The sequence below is a fragment of the Neoarius graeffei genome, chromosome 20 (genome assembly GCF_027579695.1).
Source record: "Neoarius graeffei isolate fNeoGra1 chromosome 20, fNeoGra1.pri, whole genome shotgun sequence".
Classification (NCBI taxonomy): Eukaryota; Metazoa; Chordata; class Actinopteri; order Siluriformes; family Ariidae; genus Neoarius; species Neoarius graeffei.
This window is the reverse complement of record NC_083588.1, coordinates 55,962,148-55,987,444: the sequence shown is the minus strand read 5'-3', so window position 1 is coordinate 55,987,444 and position 25,297 is coordinate 55,962,148. Positions and strand designations below refer to the sequence as shown.

Here is a 25,297-nt window from a genome sequence, read left to right as displayed (position 1 = left end):
ACTGAAGTACAAGAAGCTAAAACAGATTAACTTCGATTTCAAGGGTTAATGAAAATCACACCACTAAAAATAATAATATACATGAGATAAAGTAAGTTTTTCTTCTTCCTTTTTCCTTTTCGAGAGAGACTATTTCAGCAAAACATGCTCAAAAACTACTTTGCAGAGGCCTTTATTTAAACTTTCTTAATGATGTCACTTCCCTCAAGGACGTCTCGGACTGAATAATGATACGGAATAATTTCCTGTAATGGCAGCTCTGACAGAAGTTCCAGCTCGTTTTAATCATTTCTGTAGTAACAGCTCATACACGACAGACGCTCCTCGTAATCTAAGATCAATAATACTGTAAATAACATTTTAGAAAGTGTGTTTAAGTTTTCATCCGCAGGTTTGGGTTTCCTGTGGTAATACGACAAGATGCATTTGTTTATAGGATTAACATCAAGAAAGAAATAAGAGAGGCTGCTGAAGGAACGACGGTTTATAGCGGCTATAGCATAAGTTGTAAGAGGAACTTGTTTCGTGGAAGTTGCACAACGTTTAAATTTAAATATTTAATTTAAACGTAATATTTAAATAGAAATATTTTGTAATTATTAAATTACATCAAACAATTATTAAATTACGAAATATTAAAATGTAAATATTATGTAATTATTATATGTATGTCATAAATGTAATATTTAAATGTAAATGTGTAAATATTATATGCATGTATTAAATAGAATATTTCAATATAATCATGGCATAAAATAATTTAGATTATCAAATAAATATTTAAATGTAAATATGTAATTATTATATACATGGATTAATTATAATATTTAGATATAGATATTATGCAATGGTTAAATAATATTAAATATTAGGTAATTGTAAAATTACATAAAATAGGCGTGTGTGTGTATATAATATACATATGTAATAAACATAATATTTAAATATACATGGATAAAAAAAACAGCATTCACAGAAAATTACTGTGGTATAAAAAGACAATGTGACATGCGTTTATTAGAAAATAATAATCTTTGGGTGGGAATTAATTCCATGCAGTGTTGAATTGTGTCAGATCACACCCTGATTATTTTCCTGCCACAGCATTCCCCCAAAGTGTTTTATTCCTTACCTGACATACAGTCTCATCTCATCTCATTATCTCTAGCCGCTTTATCCTGTTCTACAGGGTCGCAGGCAAGCTGGAGCCTATCCCAGCTGACTACGGGCGAAAGGCGGGGTACACCCTGGACAAGTCGCCAGGTCATCACAGGGCTGACACATAGACACAGACAACCATTCACACTCACATTCACACCTACGGTCAATTTAGAGTCACCAGTTAACCTAACCTGCATGTCTTTGGACTGTGGGGGAAACCGGAGCACCCGGAGGAAACCCACGTGGACACGGGGAGAACATGCAAACTCCACACAGAAAGGCCCTCGCCGGCCATGGGGCTCGAACCCAGGACCTTCTTGCTGTGAGGCGACAGCGCTAACCACTACACCACCGTGCCCCCCCTGACATACAGTATTTGCTATTTTTTTTACTTGCAGTAATGAATGAATAGATAAATCAAACGCATTAAAAGGTATAAGATTTCGTTATCATCTTCATTTTGTCCGAAATGAATGCATAATTTCCTCTTGTGCCCTTCTTGATGGTAGCTCAGACATTAGGACCGGAGGGAATAAGAGGACAGTTAAAGCAGAAAACTATAGATAAGAAGTTAAAAAGTAGAAGCAGGAGGTGAGACAGAGGCAGAGGAGGAGTATAGTTTTTAAAATGTCACTGAGAAAGGTCAGGTCGTAGCTCGAGGTTTTGAGTGAATTATAATTGGGGGTGTGGGTTAGATATCAGCGAAAGGATTTATGCTTCCAGCATGCAGATGAATCATAAACAAAACCTGAAGTTATCTGATGAAATGAAGTGAAGCTGCGTTATTTAGGACAAGAAAAACCACGCGGGTGAAAATACAGCCCTGCATTCACCTTAAAAGTGTTTCAGAAGCTCAGGGTTTAACCTGGTCGAAATATTGAACTTTACAAAGTGGAACTCTGGGACCGTTCATATTGTAGAATGGGTTTCATGGTGAATGATGGCTAAATGTCAGCCGAGTCTTAAAGGAAGAGTTTAGCTTTTAAAAAGTATCATTTTTCACAATTTTCTCCAAGTTGCTTTCGCAGCTGCGCCTCCTTATTTATAGTGAGGGGAAATAAATATTCAGACGCTTTTGTTTTGTTTCTAAATAGGCATGGAATGATATATTGTGTGGCCGGCACGGTGGTGTAGTGGTTAGTGCTGTCGCCTCACAGCAAGAAGGTCCGGGTTCGAGCCCCGTGGCCGGCGAGGGCCTTTCTGTGCGGAGTTTGCATGTTCTCCCCGTGTCCGTGTGGGTTTCCTCCGGGTGCTCCGGTTTCCCCCACAGTCCAAAGACATGCAGGTTAGGTTAACTGGTGACTCTAAATTGACCGTAGGTGTGAATGTGAGTGTGAATGGTTGTCTGTGTCTATGTGTCAGCCCTGTGATGACCTGGCGACTTGTCCAGGTTGTACCCCGCCTCTCGCCCGTAGTCAGCTGGGATAGGCTCCAGCTTGCCGCCGACCCTGTAGGACAGGATAAGCGGCTACAGATAATGGATGGATGGATGATATATTGTGCAATAATAAATCTGAATTCAAATTTATAAAGATTCAAATCACTGAAATAAAAACTGCATCACGATTATTATCAGGCTGCGTAATCTTAGTTTTTCTGAGCTGTAATTACATTGTTTAGACAGCACAAGGTGCAATAACAGACACTATTCTATCCACATTCACTGGATATGAGCAATCACGCGCTCTGATTGGCTATTCTACTACAAGGCTATCAGCTCACATACCGTGAGTAGAGAAAAACAAAATGTCGGAGTGTGCTGCTGAACCAACCAAGGACAAAATAAAAACTCTACTTGAAAACAAAACCCCAAAAAATACAAAAAAGCGACAAAATATGGAATGAAAGTATTTGATGGTAAGAACGCATCTTTTTTTTTTTTTTCAACAATTATTATTATCGGATTTTTCACAAATTGCTACTGTCATTTCACTGGTTGGGTGGCACGGTGGTGTAGTGGTTAGCGCTGTCGCCTCACGGCAAGAAGGTCCGGGTTCGAGTCCCATGGCCGGCGAGGGCCTTTCTGTGCGGAGTTTGCATGTTCTCCCCGTGTCCGCGTGGGTTTCCTCCGGGTGCTCCGGTTTCCCCCACAGTCCAAAGACATGCAGGTTAGGTTAACTGGTGACTCTAAATTGACCGTAGGTGTGAATGTGAGTGTGAATGGTTGTCTGTGTCTATGTGTCAGCCCTGTGATGACCTGGCGACTTGTCCAGGGTGTACCCCGCCTTTCGCCCGTAGTCAGCTGGGATAGGCTCCAGCTTGCCTGCGACCCTGTAGAAGGATAAAGCGGCTAGAGATAATGAGATGAGATGAGATTTTGTACAAAATTTACAAAATAATTATCGAATTTGCAAAAAATAAAAATGCTCTGTTTCTCAAAATCTCGTGAATGTGGATAGAATAAAACGGTTATTCCATTCAATCTTGTCTCATATGGCTTATAGCCAATTCAGTGCTACGCGCCTCATCGGCTATCAGGGCCTTCTAGGCATTCAGAGAAGGCCCAAACATATCAGCGTTTCAAATGTTATCTTTAATTTCTTTCACTCTTTAATTTCTTTCATAATTTTATTATAATTCTCCTCTTCTAATTCTAATTTGGCCTCATTTTCTATCAAATTTGCTTCAGAAATGAAAGGGTTACTGTCCTGAATACATTAAAATAAAGTTATCCAATGAGATTGTTTTGTTTGTTGTCTCCAGGCTGAGAAGAGTTTAGAGCTGGTCACTCATTGGTTAGGACTTCATTGCCGGGACAGAAGGCCATGGCAGTGTATGTTTATGTAGGAAGTGACGGGTGAATTTACCAATCAGATTTTAATTTATAGTGGGAGGGACATAAAATTTATCGCCCTAGGCCTTCTCGAAGGCCAGCGTAGGCTTAACCGTGAGTCGGCACTGTCAGCGCAGCAGTGAAGTCACCTTCCAGCCGGTGTAACGTTCATCAGTAGTGTTCGCGAATGCTAATAAAGCAGTCAAGCCAGTGCTATCGAGAGCATATTGTATACTTGATCATTATCCATCAAGCTGAAAATAATGTGGAGAAAGGGCAGGGGTCATAACTAAAAAGATGAAAAGGGTGAAAGTTTCAAGACCATGACCAATGGAGTTGGTGTTGCAACCTAGAGATATTTTAAACATTATACATTTCAAGGAACTGGAATAGATAAGGTAGCGAAAGGAAAATACATTTTCATTTTATTGCAGTTCCATTATTCAAATATTCTGTATTATTCTCCCTCATGTTATTGCCAAGAGATGTCATCAGTGTGTGCTGTCCAGAAAAGAGTAGAGCCGAGCTGAGTCGGCAGGGTTGTGTGAGCGTCACAATTTCTTTGTGAAAGAGAAATACAGAACCAAGGAGAATAAAGTTGCCGAAAGGAAGATGGAGTTATGTCTGATTGAGAGTGCAACATCAGAGACAAAAGTGAGTATGGTGGGGGCAAGAACAAAAGACCAACACCACACATGGCCGAGTCAATGTCAAGTCCGAGAGCCGACGTGTTGATTAGATGTGTTAATTTTTGCTGGTTGTACTATCTTCCTAACCTGACAAGAAGCTTCTACTGAATTAACTAAAATAAACCCATCTACTCTGGTATTATCATTTTACAGATACAGTGGTGCTTGAAAGTTTGTGAACCCTTTAGAATTTTCTATATTTCTGCATAAATAGGACCTAAAACATCATCAGATTTTCACACAAGTCCTAAAAGTAGATAAAGAGAACCCAGTTAAACAAATGAGACAAAAATATTATACTTGGTCATTTATTTATTGAGGAAAATGATCCAATATTACATATCTGTGAGTGGCAAAAGTATGTGAACCTTTGCTTTCAGTATCTGGTATGACCCCCTTGTGCAGCAATAACTGCAACTAAACATTTCTGGTAACTGTTGATCAGTCCTGCACACCGGCTTGGAGGAATTTTAGCCCATTCCTCCGTACAGAACACCTCACATGGGCTTCCTCATATGAACTGCTCACTTCAGGTCCTTCCACAACATTTTGATTGAATTAAGGTCAGGACTTTGACTTGGCCATTCCAAAACATTAATTTTATTCTTCTTTAACCATTCTTTGGTAGAATGACTTGTGTGCTTAGGGTTATTGTTTTGCTGCATGACCCACCTTCTCTTGAGATTCAGTTCATGGACAGATGTCCTGACATTTTCTTTTAGAATTCGCTGGTATAATTCAGAATTCATTGTTCCATCAATGATGGCAAGCTGTGCTGGCCCAGATGCAGCAAAACAGGCCCAAATACTACCACCACCATGTTTCACAGATGGGATAAGGTTCTTATGCTGGAGTGCAGTGTTTTCCTTTCTCCAAACATAATGCTTCTCATTTAAACCAAAAAGTTCTATTTTGGTCTCATCCGTCCACAAAACATTTTTCCAATAGCCTTCTGGATTGTCCACGTGATGCTTAGCAAACTGCAGATGAGCAGCAATGTTCTTTTTGGAGAGCAGTGGCTTTCTCCTTGCAACCCTGCCATGCACACCATTGTTGTTCAGTGTTCTCCTGATGGTGGACTCATAAACATTAACATTAGCCAATTTGAGCAAGGCCTTCAGTTGCTTAGAAGTTACCCTGGGGTCCTTTGTGGCCTTTCTGACTATTGCACGCCTTGCTCTTGGAGTGATCTTTGTTGGTGAACCACTCCTGGGGAGGGTAACAGTGGTATTGAATTTCCTCCATTTGTACACAATCTGTCTGACTGTGGATTGGTGGAGTCCAAACTCTTTAGAGATGGTTTTGTAACCTTTTCCAGCCTGATGAGCATCAACAACGCTTTTTCTGAGGTCCTCAGAAATCTCCTTTGTTCATGCCATGATACACTTCCACAAACATGTGTTGTGAAGATCAGACTTTGATAGATCCCTGTTCTTTAAATAAAAAACAGGGTGCCCACTCACACCTGATTATCATCCCATTGATTGAAAACACCTGACTCTAATTTCACCTTCAAATTAACTGCTAATCCTAGAGGTTCACATACTTTTGCCACTCACAGATATGTAATATTGGATCATTTTCCTCAATAAATAAATGACCAAGTATAACATTTTTGTCTCATTTGTTTAAATGGGTTCTCTTGATCTACTTTTAGGACTTGAGTGAAAATCTGATGATGTTTTAGGTCATATTTATGCAGAAATATAGAAAATTCTAAAGGGTTCACAAACTTTCAAGCACCACTGTAAGTACACAGGACACTTAGGACCTCCTATGCCATTCTTCTAGCCACCACTGCAGTGTAATCCTGTTTCATATCAATGCACTGGGAGGTTATGGAGCATGAGTGAGGGAAATTAAATGACACAGAGCTTGCCACTGAGACAAAAAATTGTCTTTTTTTAAATAAATGCAACAGCATATTTCTTTTGATTTAAGCACACAGCAGGTAAACACAATGGAAAATAACCTCAAATTTGTTTTGTCTCATAGAACTTTCTGAGACCAAATACAGCTGGGCAGGACACATACTTGTGCTATACTATTTTTAAACATAAGAAAATGAAGTATTTTGAAATTAAAGGAGAACTGAAGGCAAATTTTTTATTATCAAAATTCTATTTATTAAATATCGGAATGCATTTTTGATCGCTATTTTGTCACTGCTATAGCAAGTTATGAGTGTTTGAAATACGCTATGTAATATATCAGTCCATATGTCAAAGCGACAGCCGTAAACGAGATTCGCTGAGACCTGTGCGAGACATCGTAGGACGGAAGTAAAACGTACAGCGGAAATCAAAGCGACCGACATCTGCCAACGTTGTCAAAAGACGCGCGTGCCCTCTTTCGAATGCTGACGTAATCAATCCGGAAGTTTTGTTTGTTTTGATAGCAATCAGGAAAGTTTGAAAAAAGTACGCAGTAACTGTCATTTAAACTCGTTTTTGTGCAATATTTCATTTGGAAAACAGTTTTCAAAATGGCGGCACTGACACCTGGCTGACGCTTCACGTTCCGAAGTCTCGCACAAGTCTCGTGAAGATCGCGCGGATAAGCGACGCCTGCCGTGGACCAAACGAACTCAATTCAACACGGCTAAAAACCGAATAGGCCGATAAGTATAATATTTAATTGCAATTAATTGCCAATACGAGTCACAATATAAGGTTACTAAAACCGAAAACGTAATTCAATAATACATTAATTAAGAAATAAAGCAAGTTTAAAAATGACTTCAGTTCTCCTTTAAAACCCCTGAAATTAAAAATTAAAAAAATTAAATACTAGATTTTGAGAATAAATCCTATTATGTCTACATTCACTAGATATGAGCAATCGTGTGCTCTGATTGGCTCCTCTACTACTAGGATATCAGCTCATATAATATATTGTGAGTAGAGAAAAACAAAATGGCGGAGCGTGTTGCTGAACCAATCGAGGATGAAATAAAAACTCTACTCAAAAACAAATCCCCAAAAATACAAAAAAAAAGCAACAAAATATGGAATAAAAGTATTTGATGGTAAGAACATATTTTTTTAAAAAAAATTCAAGAATTATTATTATTAAAGCATTTTTCACAAATTGTGACTGTCATTTCGCCGGTTTGTTTACATTCTAAGCGGAAATTATTTTGTCATACGTTTTGTGTAAAGGTTTATTTATTGAATTTGCAAAGAATAAAAATAAAAATGCTCTGTTTCTCAAAATCCAGTGAATGTGGATAGAATAAAACAGTTATTCCACTCAGTCTCATCATACATGGCTTATAGCCGACTTGGTGCTACGCGCCTCATTGACTATCAGCTCATGTACAACTCGATTTTGTGGAATAACTGTTAAATATCTCATTACAGTGGCATCTGTCAAGGGGTGGGATATACTAGGCAGCAAGAGGACAGTCAGTTCTCGAAGTTGATGTGTTGGAAGCAGGAAAAATGGGCAAGCGTAAGGATCTGACCGACTTTGACAAGGGCCAAATTGTGATGGCTAGATGACTGGGTCTGAGCATCTCCAACATGGCACATCTTGTGGTGTGTTCCTGGTATGCAGTGATTAGTACCTACCAAAAGTGGTCCAAGGATCCAAAGGACAACTGGTGAACCAGCGGCAGGGTCATGGGTGTCAAAGGCTCACTGATTCGCATGGTGCACAAAGGCTAGCCCATATGGTCCAATCCCACAGAAGAGCTACTGTAGCACAAACTGCTGAAAAAGTAAATGCTGACACCTTTCTGTTTTAGCCAGCGTTAACTTTTTCTGACACCGAAACTGAGGCCATTGATTCAAGGCGGGTCTCAAGTACCATAAGACTACAAACTAGCATGATAAAACAATACAGTGCTACACAAGCACATATAGCAATCTTAAAACAATAACATCTCATCTCATTATCTCTAGCCGCTTTATCCTTCTACAGGGTCGCAGGCAAGCTGGAGCCTATCCCAGCTGACTACGGGCGAAAGGCGGGGTACACCCTGGACAAGTCGCCAGGTCATCACAGGGCTGACACATAGACACAGACAACCATTCACACTCACATTCACACCTACGGTCAATTTAGAGTCACCAGTTAACCTAACCTGCATGTCTTTGGACTGTGGGGGAAACCGGAGCACCCGGAGGAAACCCACGCGGACACGGGGAGAACATACAAACTCCACACAGAAAGGCCCTCGCCGGCCCCGGGGCTCAAACCCGGACCTTCTTGCTGTGAGGCGACAGCGCTAACCACTACACCACCGTGCCTCCTAAAACAATAACATCTCATCTCATCTCATCTCATTATCTCTAGCCGCTTTATCCTTCTACAGGGTCGCAGGCAAGCTGGAGCCTATCCCAGCTGACTACGGGCGAAAGGCGGGGTACACCCTGGACAAGTCACCAGGTCATCACAGGGCTGACACATAGACACAGACAACCATTCACACTCACATTCACACCTACGGTCAATTTAGAGTCACCAGTTAACCTAACCTGCATGTCTTTGGACTGTGGGGGAAACCGGAGCACCCGGAGGAAACCCACGCGGACACGGGGAGAACATGCAAACTCCGCACAGAAAGGCCCTCGCCGGCCACGGGGCTCGAACCCGGACCTTCTTGCTGTGAGGCGACAGCGCTAACCACTACACCACCGTGCCGCCTAAAACAATAACATAAAATACAAAATAAACAGAATAAGCAACATATACAGGACATTAAATTGGGAACTGGGCGACTGCTTGGAAGGTTATCATTACGAATCCTAGCATTGCCAAGCTACCACTGTTTGTTTTTAGCAAGACACTTAACTCTCAGGACAGCACGGTGGTGTAGTGGTTAGCGCTGTCGCCTCACAGCAAGAAGGTCCGGGTTCGAGCCCTGTGGCCGGCGAGGGCCTTTCTGTGCGGAGTTTGCATGTTCTCCCCGTGTCCGCGTGGGTTTCCTCCGGGTGCTCCGGTTTCCCCCACAGTCCAAAGACATGCAGGTTAGGTTAACTGGTGACTCTAAATTGACCGTAGGTGTGAATGTGAGTGTGAATGGTTGTCTGTGTCTATGTGTCAGCCCTGTGATGACCTGGCGACTTGTCCAGGGTGTACCCCGCCTTTCGCCCATAGTCAGCTGGGATAGGCTCCAGCTTGCCTGCGACCCTGTAGAACAGGATAAAGCGGCTAGAGATAATGAGATGAGATGATAATTGAAGCAAATTGATATGCAAATTGCACTTGCTTGAAAAGCACAAAAACACTACAGTGTTTTACCTTAAAAGTGACATACCCCTTTTCCACAAGTTGACACAGTCCCCTGAGGTCTTAATGAAATGCTTGTGATGTGCTTTGGTCAAAATACCACAAGGATAAAGCACCATGGCCATACATGTCAACCTATACGGAATGTCCGTATTTTATACGGATTTGATTCAATAAATGTCGTATACGGGCATATAAATAAAGTTATACGGATTCTTTAAAAAAAAAACTTCAATATTTATTTAGAGCTGTAATCAATTCCCACGATGATAAGAGCGCATAACATTTACAAACGTACTGTACACCACAGACAGCCAGTAAAGAGTCTTATGAAATCGCGCGTTATCTTGTGGTAGCGAGACTTCGTTCCACTTTTGATCATGCGCACACCGCATTGCGAGAATCCCGCCAACCGGGAAGTCATAGACGCCGGCTTCTGCGTAGAATCATACGTCATCCTCGCCCGAGAATAAAGATGCCTCATTCATGTGCTGCGTTTAACTGTACCAACAGGTTTACCGTCCAAACGAGATCACATGGGATTACCTTTCACAGGTGAGACTGGAAAAATACTTTTCATTGTATTTGGTCATTATAACGTAATTTTACGAACAGATTTTCCTGACTTTGTGGCTAATATGAAGTCTCGCGCATAATAGCCGCTCGGTGAAACCTGTCTCCAAACAACGAAGTATTTCCTTCGTAACTACGCTGATAACACTTTGTGTTTTTATCGAACATTGGAGCTTTGTATTCATTCTGAAGGTTTATTGTTATTAATATTGAATAAAAAGTAACTGGGATATATCATTGTTAATTATCATTGAAATTTTAGGTAAATTATTTTAATTTGCATCTTATACGGATTTTATAAGGGAAATACGGATTTTGGAGGTTGATTATACAGGTTTGATTGACCAAAGGTTGACATGTATGCATGGCTCGCTTCTCACCCTGTCTAAACAGCCCTGTTCAAAATGGCTGATTTGAGTGCCTGTTCCTTTAAATGATAATGAGGCGCTGCTCATCCCACCCCCCACCCCCTTCTGCCAGCTAATCAAATAGCACTTTCATAATGAATATTCACTCCCAAAGGAATTCTCAAGCGGAGATATTCAGATGAGGGGACGGGATTATTCTAATGAGCCCCATATGTGACATAGAAAGGGGAAGTGAATCTGAACGTCTCCTTGAAGCGTGTTTTCTGAAATAAGCAGCCCAAAAGAAACTAAATGGGTGTCTTATTTCAGAGTATACGGTACGGGTTGGCAGACACTCCAGATACCCAGTTGTGTGTGCACAAGCACTGAAAAAGTGAGTTTTTCTTAAGACGTCCCTTCCCCTTTAATGATCTCCAGACTGAAATATCATAGAAAATAATAGAAAATTCTTGTTGCCTTGAAAAATGAGCGAAGCACATAAAGCCATTTAAAAAAAAAAATCTTTGAAACCTCTCATCGTTTTCTCATTGACCGTCTCTTCATTGTTTTCTCGCTGTCTCCGTGCAGCCGCTCTTTCTTCAGTGGAGGGCAGCAGCTGCATGTGCAGGAACCCGTGCAACATGACCCGCTACAACAAAGAGCTCTCTATGGTCAAGATCCCCAGCAAGACGTCAGCGCGCTACCTGGAGAAGAAGTTCAACAGATCAGAGAAGTACATCACGTGAGTGCTCACAGCCAGTAATGTTTCACTTTAGTCCCCCCAAAAAATGTCTAAGGCCCTGGTCACACTATAGCTCGTGATGGGTTTGCAAATACTTCGCGATGAAAAATCGGTAGCATTGCCATCAATCGTGCGATATAGGGTGAATGTTCTCCGAGCTTTGCGAGTTGGTTTTAAGTGTGTCTCTACCTCATGATTGGCCAAAAATGTTGCAAAAAATTTCAGTGCATGCACTGAAATTTGGTGGCGATGTTTTTGTTGGCAAAATAAGTAGCCAATACAGTACTCTCAGATGGGTTTGGGGATATATGGAATGGAATATATCTGATATACCATGAAAAAAACATTATTATTATTATTATTATTATTATTATTATTATTATGCATTCTTTTTGGGTGTTCAACACGTCTTTATCTTTCAAAATTCTCTCAAAATCTTCCGTATTTAACGAAGCAAACCTGGTGGCCATGTTTGTTTGTAAATTGTCACAGTCACTCGCTAGTGCAGAAGTTTTACATCTCTGACATATGACGTCATGTTGTCTTGACAACCAGGCAATATCATAAACCATATTCAACCCTCCTTCTCCATTGGGTAGAGTGACGTAATACACGTACCGTAAGACAAGCGATATGCTAACAATATTGCATGCTATCAAACCAAATGAATGAAACCTGCTAGAAGGGAATAGAACACGTTTTTATTCCATCAAAAAAGCATCCTGTATGGATAACAATTCCCGATATTTCACTCTGATGACGTCACTCCCAGTGTTTTCCCATTAACTAGACGTGTGTTGTCAAAATGGCAAACCAGTTCAAAATGAAAATTCTTTTGATTAACTTGTGTAATTTTTTTGTGTGTGTGTGTGAATGTGTCCATATAATATAAAGAAGATTACATGGTGGTGCGAAGATATGAAGTTTATCTTCTCTTGTTGAAAATATTTTCACTCGTTCACTTCACTCACTCGTGAACATGTTCACCACTCGAAGGTAAACTTTATATCTTCGCACAACTGTGTAATATCATCTATATATATAGTCCGTTTTTCCCCCCACCAAACATATTCACTGTTTTCCATTCAATTAATAATATTAATAATAATAACTAGACAGGGACACTCTAACGAGTGCAAACCCCGCCTTTTCCCTATTAAAATACATTGGGCAAAAATTTCGAAGTTCTGCCATGACCTTGACCTTTGACCTTTGACCTCCAAAATTTAATGGTTTCCTTCCTGGGTGATTGGCAACACGTACAAAATTTGGTCCAAATCGATCCATTGGTTCTTGAGATATCTTGCAGACACACAGACAGACAGACAGACAGACAGATACACACACACACAGACTGACGCAGGTGAAAATAATAACCCCTCCGACTACTGTTGGCGGGGTTAATAATAATAATAATAATAATAATAATGAGAAGACACATTATCTGAGAAATTAGATAGCTAGTGAAATAAAACCAGGTGTCAGATTCAGACTATTGGACTCTCTCTCACACACACATCACTGATCCGTGAGTTTGACAAAAACATAATGAAGGTACGCTCAAGCTTCTCAGCTTTTTTCTAATGGGTTCCATTTTGATGACAGTCTAGACGTGTCTCATACAGTCTCGTAATTGTTTCTGACCAGGGGCTATGTTCCAATCCATGTTCCCATAATAACAATAAGGTCTATAATGGCATTTTGCTGAGATGCTGGACATGAAAATCTGTTATTATTAGAAGTCTGGTACGAGTTCCATCTTCCAGCCAAACACTGTTTTTTTATATATATATAAAAAACCAGGCGGCACGGTGGTGTAGTGGTTAGCGCTGTTGCCTCACAGCAAGAAGATCCGGGTTTGAGCCCCGTGGCCGGCGAGGGCCTTTCTGTGTGGAGTTTGCATGTTCTCCCCGTGTCCGCGTGGGTTTCCTCCGGGTGCTCCGGTTTCCCCCACAGTCCAAAGACATGCAGGTTAGGTTAACTGGTGACTCTAAATTGACCGTAGGTGTGAATGTGAGTGTGAATGGTTGTCTGTGTCTATGTGTCAGCCCTGTGATGACCTGGCGACTTGTCCAGGGTTGTTACGTACTGGTAATTATTTAAGCTTTTCATAGAAATAGGAAAATCACAGCTTAGTAACAGAAAGAATTTGGTAACCAACAGACATATAACAAAACAATATGTATTTGAAAAATAATATATTTTGAATAGTGCTGTCAAGCGATTAAAATATTTAATCGCGATTAATGTTGCGACTGTCATAGTTAACTCGCGATTAATCGCAATTTAATCGCACATTTTTGTCACATGAAAAACCATTGTGCAGTAAGTGCAAATTACTTTAGTTTTATCTACCGAGTCATCTTTTAATGTTTTAAATTGAAACTTTCCGTCTAGAAGTGTTCGTCCTGCTTCCATTTCAACTTGTCTGCTCAGTTGGGTTCTTCTTTGTTGGCTGTTTGCAACTGTATCGCTCAGTACCGCCACCCTGTGCGGGGCGTGGCATTACAGTCTAGCTGCTATCGTTTTTCTAAGCAAAGTCTCTGTTCCAAGTTCCTGGCAGTTTCAAAAGCTTATGAAAAACCTACATCATGTCACAGAGCGTTAATCTCGCGATAAAAAATTATCGCCGTTAAAATTGAGTCAAGTTAACGCGATAATAACGCGACATTTTTAACAGCACTAATTTTGAACAAATTTACACTAAATAATACATATAAAGTTAACTACAACAATATTTACAAATTACAATATATACAAATATTTATAATAATGTGCTATAAATATCAACTAGTATGACGTCAACAGGCCTGGTGAGAGTTATGATGTCCTTAGCTGCCTGACTCGAGTCAGTTGGTGAGTCCAGAGAGATGATGATGAGGTGAATCCACGATGTAATCCAGAGGGATTATTCCTGACGTGTATCAGGGTGTGTAATTCCGACAGTAGATTGTTTAATGGAGAACTGCGCGTTGCATCAGCTCCTAAAATGGTCGCCGGCCGTGTGTGCGAGCTACAGGAACAAGAGATGAGCAGCGGCAGCGCAAGACTGCAGGTCAACTTGATAACCGTGTATTCCAAAGGCGACTGACTGAAAGTAACTCGTGTTTGCTTGCTCGCGAGACCACGATGTAGAAAAAGAAGGAGACGCCAAAAATGGCCCGTGCAATCCGTGTCCCAACCAGAAACCAGTCTCAAAACCCGGAAACCAGTCTCTTTCCTCACACTACTACAACTGGCCCCCTAGTGTTTAACTCTATCACATCTAATAAATACTAAACAAAACAACTATACAGACACAGATTACACAATGACACACTGCAAATAATATGCACTGCAAATAATATGAAATTGTCTGTTTATAATAAAAATATAGGTAACAAGGGTGTACCCCGCCTTTCGCCTGTAGTCAGCTGGGATAGGCTCCAGCTTGCCTGCAGCCCTGTAGAACAGGATAAAGCGGCTAGAGATAATGAGATGAGATATGAGTGATTCCACGCTTATGGGTACTGAAATGGGGACATGAACTTATTTTTAAAAATTCACCTAAAACCATTTCTTTTTTTTACCATCAGGTCACAAAACATGTAATCTTTAGTGAATGATATGTTAAAAGATAACTTTAATTTTCTCAGATGTAATAAAAACATATTTATATGCCAAAGTCAGAACGTAACAGAAGTGGACATATATATTCTCAATTTTAACAATGTAGAATTACTTTTTGAAACATAGGAAGGTGATGTTTTAGCAAATATAATTAATAAACATGTGTAGTAGAATAAACATACACATTCTTTCAATAAGATTAACATGGTATAGAGCTAGATTGTAATTAATTTGTAACAGACGCGAGATGGACAATCGTAACAGAAGTAATGTAACAGACATCATTTTGGAACTCATAGGCTTGACTTTGGCATATAAATATGTTTTTATTACATCTCAGAAAATTAAAGTTCTCTTTTAACATATCATTCATTAAAGATTACATGTTTTGTGACCTGATGGTAAAAAAAGAAATGGTTTTAGGTGAATAAGTTCATGTCCCCATTTCAGTACCCATAAGCGTGGAATCACTCATATACAAAACCAGTGTTTGTGGACTCAATCTGGACGTTTTCTCAGAAAATACATAAGCTACATCAGTGAAACTTTGTGTGCTTATACTACTGAAAAAAGAATTATATATAAAAGAAGACATGGTCATCACTATCCCCAACCACGAGCATTTTATGAAGACCACTTAACACTTACACCCCTTCTAAGCTCATTGCTTTAATATTGCCTTATGATGTTGTAAGTGCTATGACACCTTCATAAAACGCTACCCAGCTTTTTTCAGTAATATGAGTACACAGATGTAGCTTATGTAGTTTCGAAGAAAACTTGTCCAGATTGAGTCCACTTGTACAAAGTCCAATAACGAAAATCAAGGGCCATAACTCTGAAAATAGTACTCTCATAAATAATTTTCGAACTCAATTTAGATCATGAATAGTAATATGAGCACGCAAAATTTCATTGATGTAGCTTATGTAGTTTCTGAGAAAACTTGTCCAGATTGAAACGGACGGACGGATGGACGGACTCCATTCCTACATCCCCCTGCGCACTTCGTGGCATGGGATAAAAATACAGCTTTTGGTGAAGTCGCTTCATCTCACACTGAAAAAATAAGAAAAATCCAACCTTTAATTGAAATAAATTTATTCAGAAAAAGAAATTCTTGCATCTTTTTTTTTTTTTTAACAAAAACACGTCACTGTTATTGGCATTCCTGCACTGCAAAAAGTAAAATCTAACCAAGATTAAATATCTTAAATCAAGACAAAATATGCTTGTTATTTGTCTGCCAAGATAATTCTCCTTTCCAGGCAGGTTTGTGTAAGAGTATTTCACTTACTTTAAGTATTTTTTCCCCTCAATTATCTTAATAAGGTATTATAACTTGTTATTGAGATTGCATTACTGGTTATGAGTAAGTTCTGTCTTAAAATGAGAATTACCATAATTTCATCGGTGTTATATTAACCATGACAAGTTTGTCAAAGTCAGAATTTCTCATTTCAAGCATCTTATCCTTTCTTTTAATCTCTTAACACAAAACAGATAACTACAGTGGTGCTTGAAAGTTTGTGAACCCTTTAGAATTTTCTATATTTCTGCATAAATATGACCTAAAACATCATCAGATTTTTCACACAAGTCCTAAAAGTAGATAAAGAGAACCTAGTTAAACAAATGAGACAAAAATATTATACTTGGTCATTTATTTATTGAGGAAAATGATCCAATATTACATATCAGTGAGTGGCAAAAGTATGTGAACCTCTAGGATTAGCAGTTAATTTGAAGGTGAAATTAGAGTCAGGTGTTTTCAATCAATGGGACGACAATCAGGTGTGAGTGGGCACCCTGTTTTATTTAAAGAACAGGGATCTATCAAAGTCTGATCTTCATAGCACATGTTTGTGGAAGTGTATCATGGCACGAACAAAGGAGATTTCTGAGGACCTCAGAAAAAGCGTTGTTGATGCTCATCAGGCTGGAAAAGGTTACAAAACCATCTCTAAAGAGTTTGGACTCCACCAATCCACAGTCAGACAGACTGTGTACAAATAGAGGAAATTCAAGACCATTGTTACCCTCCCCAGGAGTGGTCGATCAACAAAGATCACTCCAAGAGCAAGGCATGTAATAGTCGGTGAGGTCACAAAGAACCCCAGGGTAACTTCTAAGCAACTGAAGGCCTCTCTCACATTGGCTAATGTTAATGTTCATGAGTCCACCATCAGGAGAACACTGAACAACAATGGTGTGTATGACAGGGCTGCAAGGAGAAAGCCACTGCTCTCCAAAAAGAACATTGCTGCTCGTCTGCAGTTTGCTAAAGATCATGTGGACAAGTCAGAAGGCTATTGGAAAAATGTTTTGTGGATGGATGAGACCAAAATAGAACTTTTTGGTTTAAATGAGAAGCGTTATGTTTGGAGAAAGGAAAACACTGCATTCCAGTATAAGAACCTTATCCCATCTGTGAAACATGGTGGTGGTAGTATCATGGTTTGGGCCTGTTTTGCTGCATCTGGGCTAGGACAGCTTGCCATCATCGATGGAACAATGAATTCTGAATTATACCAGTGAATTCTAAAGGAAAATGTCAGGACATCTGTCCATGAACTGAATTTCAAGAGAAGGTGGGTCATGCAGCAAGACAACGACCCTAAGCACACAAGTCGTTCTACCAAAGAATGGTTAAAGAAGAATAAAGTTCATGTTTTGGAATGGCCAAGTCAAAGTCCTGACCTTAATCCAATCGAAATGTTGTGGAAGGACCTGAAGAGCAGTTCATGTGAGAAAACCTACCAACATCCCAGAGTTGAAGCTGTTCTGTACGGAGGAACGGGCTAAAATTCCTCCAAGCCGGTGTGCAGGACTGATCAACAGTTACCGGAAACGTTTAGTTGCAGTTATTGCTGCACAAGGGGGTCACACCAGATACTGAAAGCAAAGGTTCACATACTTTTGCAACTCACAGATATGTAATATTGGATCATTTTCCTCAATAAATAAATGACCAAGTATAATATTTTTGTCTCATTTGTTTAATCAAGTTCTTTTTATCTACTTTTAGGACTTGTGTGAAAATCTGATGATGTTTTAGGTCATATTTATGCAGAAATATAGAAAATTCTAAAGGGTTCACAAACTTTCAAGCACCACTGTAAATGAAATTAATTTTTGTATTGTCAATCTGGCAACAAAAATAGGCTACAAAATGGATTGGTTTGTTGTTTTGATTGTGATTTATTTGGCGGTGTCAGTTGGTATAAACACTTACTTAAACAGAGCACACCAATACGCCCAGATGAAATAGTCAAACTGTTGGTTGGGGGACAAAGTATCTAGCATGTTAAAGTGAGTAGTACAACTTTACTTGTTTTTAGTATAAATACACTAGTTTTAACACATCTGTGGGGTTTCTAAAGCTAGATATATTTACTTGTTTTTAAAAATCTTGCCAAGTCAAATTTTCTTGTTCTGTTGGCAGATAATTTTGCTTATTTTAAGTAAAATATTCCTAATTTTATTATCTTTTTTTCTTGTTTTTGTAAGCCGGGTTTTTGCAGTGTGGAAACGATAGTGAACACAGTGTAACTGAAGCTTGTTTCCCATTTAAACTGTACAGCATTTTTGAGTTGATTGGAGTGTGTAGGAACTTTCAGGCTGTAATCCATGCCTTCCTGTTTAACTGGGGAACACATATGAGGTGACACAGAGGACAAATTCCCTTAGTCATCGTTCAACATGGGAAAGATGAGAGAGAACACACAAACTTAATGACGGAGAAGTGTGTTGACCTTCATAAGTCAGGGAATGGTTAGAAAAAAAGCTCCTCACCTGAAAATGTCCATTTCCTATGTCCTGTTAGGACAATCATAAAAAAGTGGACACCAACTGGAAGTGTTACAAACTCGCCTGGAAGAGGACTCAAGTTTATTTTGCCCCTACGTACAGTGAGGAGGAGGGTAAAAGAGGCAAAACTTCCCCAAGGATCACTGTTAGTGAATTATAAGAAAAAGTAAAATCTTGGGGTTTCCAAGTCTCCAGAACCACCATCAGACTCCACCTCCATGCCAAGAGATTATTTGGAAGGTGCCAGAAAAAAATCTTATGTCAGTTAACCACAAACGTAAGCATGTGAAGTTTGCAAAATGCTACAACAACTTTGACTGGAACCGTGTTCTCTGGTCTGATGGAACAACAGTGGAGCTTTTTTGGTAATTAATACTCAATGTGGGTTTGGCGTAAAAAGAAGGATGGCTATAATGAAAAGAACCCAATCCCTACTGTAAAATATGCTGGAAGTTCTATGATGTTTTGGAGCTGTTTTTCCTCCAAAGACCTTGTTAGGGTCTGTGGCATCATGGACTCCATGAAATCCCAGGACATTTTAAAGGAGTACCAAATATAATATATACAGTTGCTGATGTGACAAAGTAACGTATTCTTAAGTATTCTATCAAATTTATATACTAGAAAACAACGAAATATCTTGGTAATTGTAAATAGAATACTTTATACGCTAAACCGCACAAGAGTCGCCATTTTTAAAAGACCGTGACGTCAGCGCTACCCACTGCACTAGCGGAACTCTCTGAAATAGCGGAGATAAGCGTGTAATCATGGCGCCGGGCGCATCAAGTGAAAGCGACAGCTCTGTCGAATCATACGAAGAGATCCCGCAAGACACACTGCAAGCAGGCTATGGCTTAGAAGGGTACCAGTTTGAACCTAGGAGAGGTACGCTCGACTCCGGTGATGAAATAAGAGAAGAAAGCTCGGATGATGGCGAGGATGAGACTGATGCTGACCATGGGCATGGCGAGCGTGGGGCAGAGCGTCTGCGTGCAGGTGACACGGCGTGGTGCTCGTGCGGAAAATGTAACGTGGAGTTGCTCACGAGTCCAGCAGAATTTATTTGCTGCAATGAGATAGGCGCCACCCGTGGACTTGCGAAATCGTCGCAAGAGGCAGAAACAGGTATTTCACACGTGCTATTCCCAACCTCAATGAGCCAACACAACTGGGCACGTACATACGTCATGAGTGTTACGCAGAGAAAATGAACGTGCATTCTGATTGGATAAAATTAATATCATGGCGGGCTGTTCAAACTGCGGAAATAGTTTGCTCGAGCTACTTTCAGAACACTATTACTTTCCAACCTTAGAACAAAAAACTTTTGTAAGTCTCGAATAAGGTTCGTTAATGTGTGTTTTATTGTTATATTTACTCTATATATTGCCCTCTGTTCCCCTTTAAATCAGAATCTGGCTGCCTCTGCCTCTACCAGGAAACTAAAACTGGGTCTTCATTGGATCTTCCAACAGGACAATGATCCGAAGCGTATGTCCAAATCAACACAAACGTGGTTCACTGAGCACAGAATCAAGCTTCTGCCCTGGCCGTCTCAGTCCCCTGACCTGAACCCCAGTGGAAACCTGTAGGCTGAACTGAAGAGGAGAGAGCACAAGAGAGGGCCTCGGGCCCTGGATGATCTGGAGAGATTGTGTAAAGAGGAATGATCTCGGATGCCCTGCTGTGTATCTTCAACCTTATAAAATGTTATACAAGAGACTCAGTGCTGTTTTACTAGTAAAAGGAGGATGTACAAAGTATTAAATTGGGTTTTTTTGGCATATGCAGGCAGAGTCAGCTGGTATAAATGGGCTCACATACATAAAACATTTTGCGGTCTATATCGTGAAATTCAATAGTAGGTAGAATAATTCATTTCTGCTTTTTGAGATTGCCTTTGGAGAAGAAGCTCAAAGTAACCAGACTAGGCATAGATTCCTATCAAAGGACAAAGTTCCCCAAAGGTGCAAATTACACAAATGTAATTTTTGTGTGAAAAAAAACCCCCAGGCTAACAGGATGTGCAAGTTTTCTTGATAAACTTGACTTGAAAAATAGGAAGCACAAATGGTGTTGCCTTTCACCAAGTGTGTTTAAGCTCAAATGTGTTTGTGTAATGGTTTAATTCTCAGCCATAATGGTAATAATCTATAGTACTGTACAAAAGTCTTAGGCACATGTAAAGAAACGCTGTCGACCAAAAATGGCTTAAAAATAATGAAATGAAATGATTCAACATTTAAAAAAAAATACTATAAACAGTCCCCTCCTAGAACTGCCACCTTATTGTGGTGGAGGGGTTTGTGTGCTTGAATGATCCTAGGAGCTATGTTGTCGGGGGCATTATGCCCCTGTTAGGGTTTCCCAAGGCAGACAGGTCCTAGGTGACAGGCCAGACCAAGAGCAGTTCACCAAAAAACCCCTATGGAGAAAAAATCCAGGACCGTGACGTCGCCCGGTAGGACGCAGCCGGGGCCCCACCCTGGAGCCAGGCCCGGGGTTGGGGCTCGTATGCGAGCGCTTGGTGGTCGGGCCTTTGCCCATGGGGCCCGGCCGGGCTCAGCCCGAAGAGGCGACGTGGGCCCGACCTCCTGTGGGTTCACCACCCACAGAGGTAGCAGTAGGGGTTTGGTGCAGTGTGGATTGGGTGGCAGTCGAAGGCAGGGGCCTCGACGACCTGACCCCCGGACACAGCGGCTGGCTGTTGGGACATGGAATGTCACTTCGCTGGGGGGGAAGGAGCCTGAGCTTGTGCGGGAGGTTGAGAGGTACCGGCTAGAGATAGTCGGGCTCACCTCCACGCACAGCTTGGGCTCTGGAACCCAGCTCCTCGAGAGGGGCTGGACTTTCCACTTCTCTGGAGTCGCCCATGGTGAGCGGCGGCGGGCTGGTGTGGGCTTCCTTATAGCTCCCCAGCTCAGCCGCCATGTGTTGGAGTTTACCCCAGTGAACGAGAGGGTCGCCTCTCTGCGCCTTCGGATTGGGGAGAGGGCTCTTGCTGTTGTTTGTGCCTACGGGCCAAATAGCAGTATAGAGTATCCGGCCTTCTTGGAGTCCCTGGGAGAGGTACTGAGGGGTGCTCAGACTGGGGACTCCATTGTGCTACTGGGGGACTTCAATGCTCACGTGGGCGATGACAGTGACACCTGGAGGGGCGTGGTTGGGAGGAACGGCCTCCCCGATCTGAACCCGAGTGGTGTTTTGTTATTGGACTTCTGTGCTAGTCACAGTTTGTCCATAACGAACACCATGTTCGAGCATAGGGGTGTCCATAAGTGCACGTGGCACCAGGACACCTTAGGTCGGAGGTCGATGATCGACTTTGTAGTCGTGTCATCTGATCTCCGACCCTATGTCTTGGACACTCGGGTGAAGAGAGGGGCTGAGTTGTCAACTGATCACCACCTGGTGGTGAGTTGGATCCGCTGGCGGAGGAGGAAGCTGGACAGACCTGGCAGGCCCAAACGTATGGTGAGGGTCTGCTGGGAACGTCTGGCCGAGCACTCTGTTGGGGAGGTCTTTAACTCCCACCTCCGGGAGAGCTTTTCCCAGCTTCCGAGGGAGGCGGGGGACATTGAGTCTGAGTGGACCATGTTCTCTACCTCCATTGTGGACGCAGCTGTTCGGAGCTGTGGCCGCAAGGTCTCCGGTGCCTGTCGTGGCGGCAATCCCCGAACCCGGTGGTGGACACCGGAAGTAAGGGATGCCGTCAAGCTGAAGAAGGAGTCCTATCGGGCCATGTTGACCTCCGGGACTCCTGAGGCAGCCGACGGGTATCGGCAGGCCAGGCGTGCTGCAGCTCGGGCAGTTGCGGAGGCAAAAACTCGGAACTGGGAGGAGTTCGGGGAGGCCATGGAGAAGGACTATCGGTCGGCCTCGAAGAAATTCTGGCAAACCGTCCGGCGCCTCAGGAGGGGGAAGCAGTACTCTGCCAACACTGTTTACAGTGCGGGTGGGGAGCTGTTGACCTCGACTGGGGACATTGTCGGGCGGTGGAAGGAATACTTTGAGGATCTCCTCAATCCCACCGCCATGTCTTCCACTGAGGAGACTGAGGCTGATGACTCAGAGGTGGACTCGTCCATTACCCAAGCCGAAGTCACTGAGGTGGTTTGCAAGCTCCTCGGTGGCAAGGCACCGGGGGTGGATGAGATCCGCCCTGAGTATCTCAAGTCTCTGGATGTTGTGGGGCTGTCTTGGTTGACACGCCTCTGCAACATCGCGTGGCGGTCGGGGACAGTGCCTCTGGAGTGGCAGACTGGGGTGGTGGTCCCTCTTTTTAAGAAAGGGGACCGGAGAGTGTGCTCCAATTATAGGGGAATCACACTTCTCAGCCTCCCAGGGAAAGTTTACTCCAGGGTACTGGAGAGGAGAATTCGACTGATAGTCGAACCTCGGATCCAGGAGGAACAATGCGGTTTTCGTCCTGGTCGCGGAACACTGGACCAGCTCTATACCCTTCATAGGGTGCTCGAGGGTTCATGGGAGTTTGCCCAACCAGTCCACATGTGCTTTGTGGATCTGGAGAAGGCATTCGACCGTGTCCCCCGTGGTATTCTGTGGGGGGTGCTTCGGGAGTATGGGGTTCGGGGCTCTTTGCTAAGGGCTGTCCGGTCCCTGTACGAACGGAGCAGGAGTCTGGTTCGCATTGCCGGCAGTAAGTCAGACCTGTTCCCAGTGCATGTTGGACTCCGTCAGGGCTGCCCTTTGTCACCGGTTCTGTTCATAATTTTTATGGACAGAATTTCTAGGCGCAGCCAGGGGCCGGAAGGAATCCTGTTTGGGAACCACAGGATTTCATCTCTGCTTTTTGCGGATGATGTTGTCCTGTTGGCTTCTTCAAACCAGGACCTTCAGCATGCACTGGGGCGGTTTGCAGTCGAGTGTGAAGCGGCTGGGATGAGAATCAGCACCTCCAAGTCCGAGGCCATGGTTCTCGACCGGAAAAGGGTGGCTTGCCCTCTCCAGGTTGGTGGAGAAGTCCTGCCTCAAGTGGAGGAGTTTAAGTATCTCGGGATCTTGTTCACGAGTGAGGGAAGGATGGAGCGTGAGATCGACAGGCGGATCGGTGCAGCCTCCGCAGTGATGCGGTCGCTTTACCGGTCCGTCGTGGTGAAGAAGGAGCTGAGCCAAAAGGCGAAGCTCTCAATTTACCGGTCGATCTACGTTCCGACTCTCACCTATGGTCATGAGCTTTGGGTAATGACAGAAAGAACAAGATCGCGGATACAAGCGGCTGAAATGAGTTTCCTTCGCAGGGTGGCTGGGCGCTCCCTTAGAGATAGGGTGAGAAGCACAGTCACTCGGGAGGAGCTCGGAGTAGAGCCGCTGCTCCTCCACATCGAGAGGAACCAGCTGAGGTGGCTCGGGCATCTTTTTCGGATGCCTCCTGGACGCCTCCCTGGGGAGGTGTTCCAGGCATGTCCCCCCGGGAGGAGGCCCCGGGGAAGACCCAGGACACGCTGGAGGGACTATGTCTCTCGGCTGGCCTGGGAACGCCTCGGTGTTCTTCCCGAGGAGCTGGCCGAGGTGTCTGGGGAAAGGGAAGTTTGGGCTTCCATGCTTAGACTGCTGCCTCCGCGACCCGGTCCTGGATAAGCGGAAGAAGACGAGACGAGACGAGACTATAAACAGTAATCAGTAAGCCATGATAAATGAAACAACATTGATATTTGGTGTGAGACGACCCTTTGATTAAAAGAAATAAAAAATAGTAGTCTGAGGTCCAGTGAGTGCAGTTTTATGCGGAAATGAGCTGTAGCTTTTACTGAGCATCTTACAGAACCAGCCGCAGTTCTTCTGGACACTTTGACTGTCACACTCGCTTCTTCATTTTGCACCAAAACCCAGCAGCCTTCATTCTGTTTTCTTTTCTAATCTGAAAAGTGCTCTCTTATGTAATATGCTGCTCAGATACAATTTTTTTTTTCTGTGATATTTAACCCTTTGATGCAAAACATACGCACACCCCTTCTAATGCACAACATGGGTCAAAAATGACCCGCATTCATTTTCCAGGTTATTTCATGCTGACTGAGTTTTTCTTTGCTCTGTCTTTTGAAGTCATTTTATTTTATGATTGAATATTCCAAGTATTCTTTAAATATCTTGTTTTTAATTACAACAAATCATTAATTTAATTTTTTCTTTCCTACGTTATGAACAAAAATACTTTTTATATTACTACACATGGGTCATCCAAGTGTGATTTAAAATTAAATGTCTTAATACTATAATAATAATAATTTTGTTTCAAGTAATTACTTTAGCAGTGAATGGGGCCAGTTATTTATTTATTAACTATGTAGTTAGCTAAGCCAACTACAATAAAATTAGCTAACTAAAGTAGAAT

The 25,297-nt window shown here is 42.1% G+C and overlaps 1 protein-coding gene across 1 annotated transcript in view; it reads left to right on the top strand.

Annotated features, from left to right (window-relative positions):
- The window catches only part of asic2 (acid-sensing (proton-gated) ion channel 2), a 435,019-nt gene that overhangs the window by 389,269 nt on the left and 20,453 nt on the right, over window positions 1-25,297 (top strand). Inside the window, exon 6 of the mRNA XM_060902047.1 lies at window positions 11,367-11,520. Within this exon, the coding sequence (XP_060758030.1) occupies window positions 11,367-11,520 (154 nt within the window). The remainder of the gene's footprint in view (window positions 1-11,366; window positions 11,521-25,297) is intronic.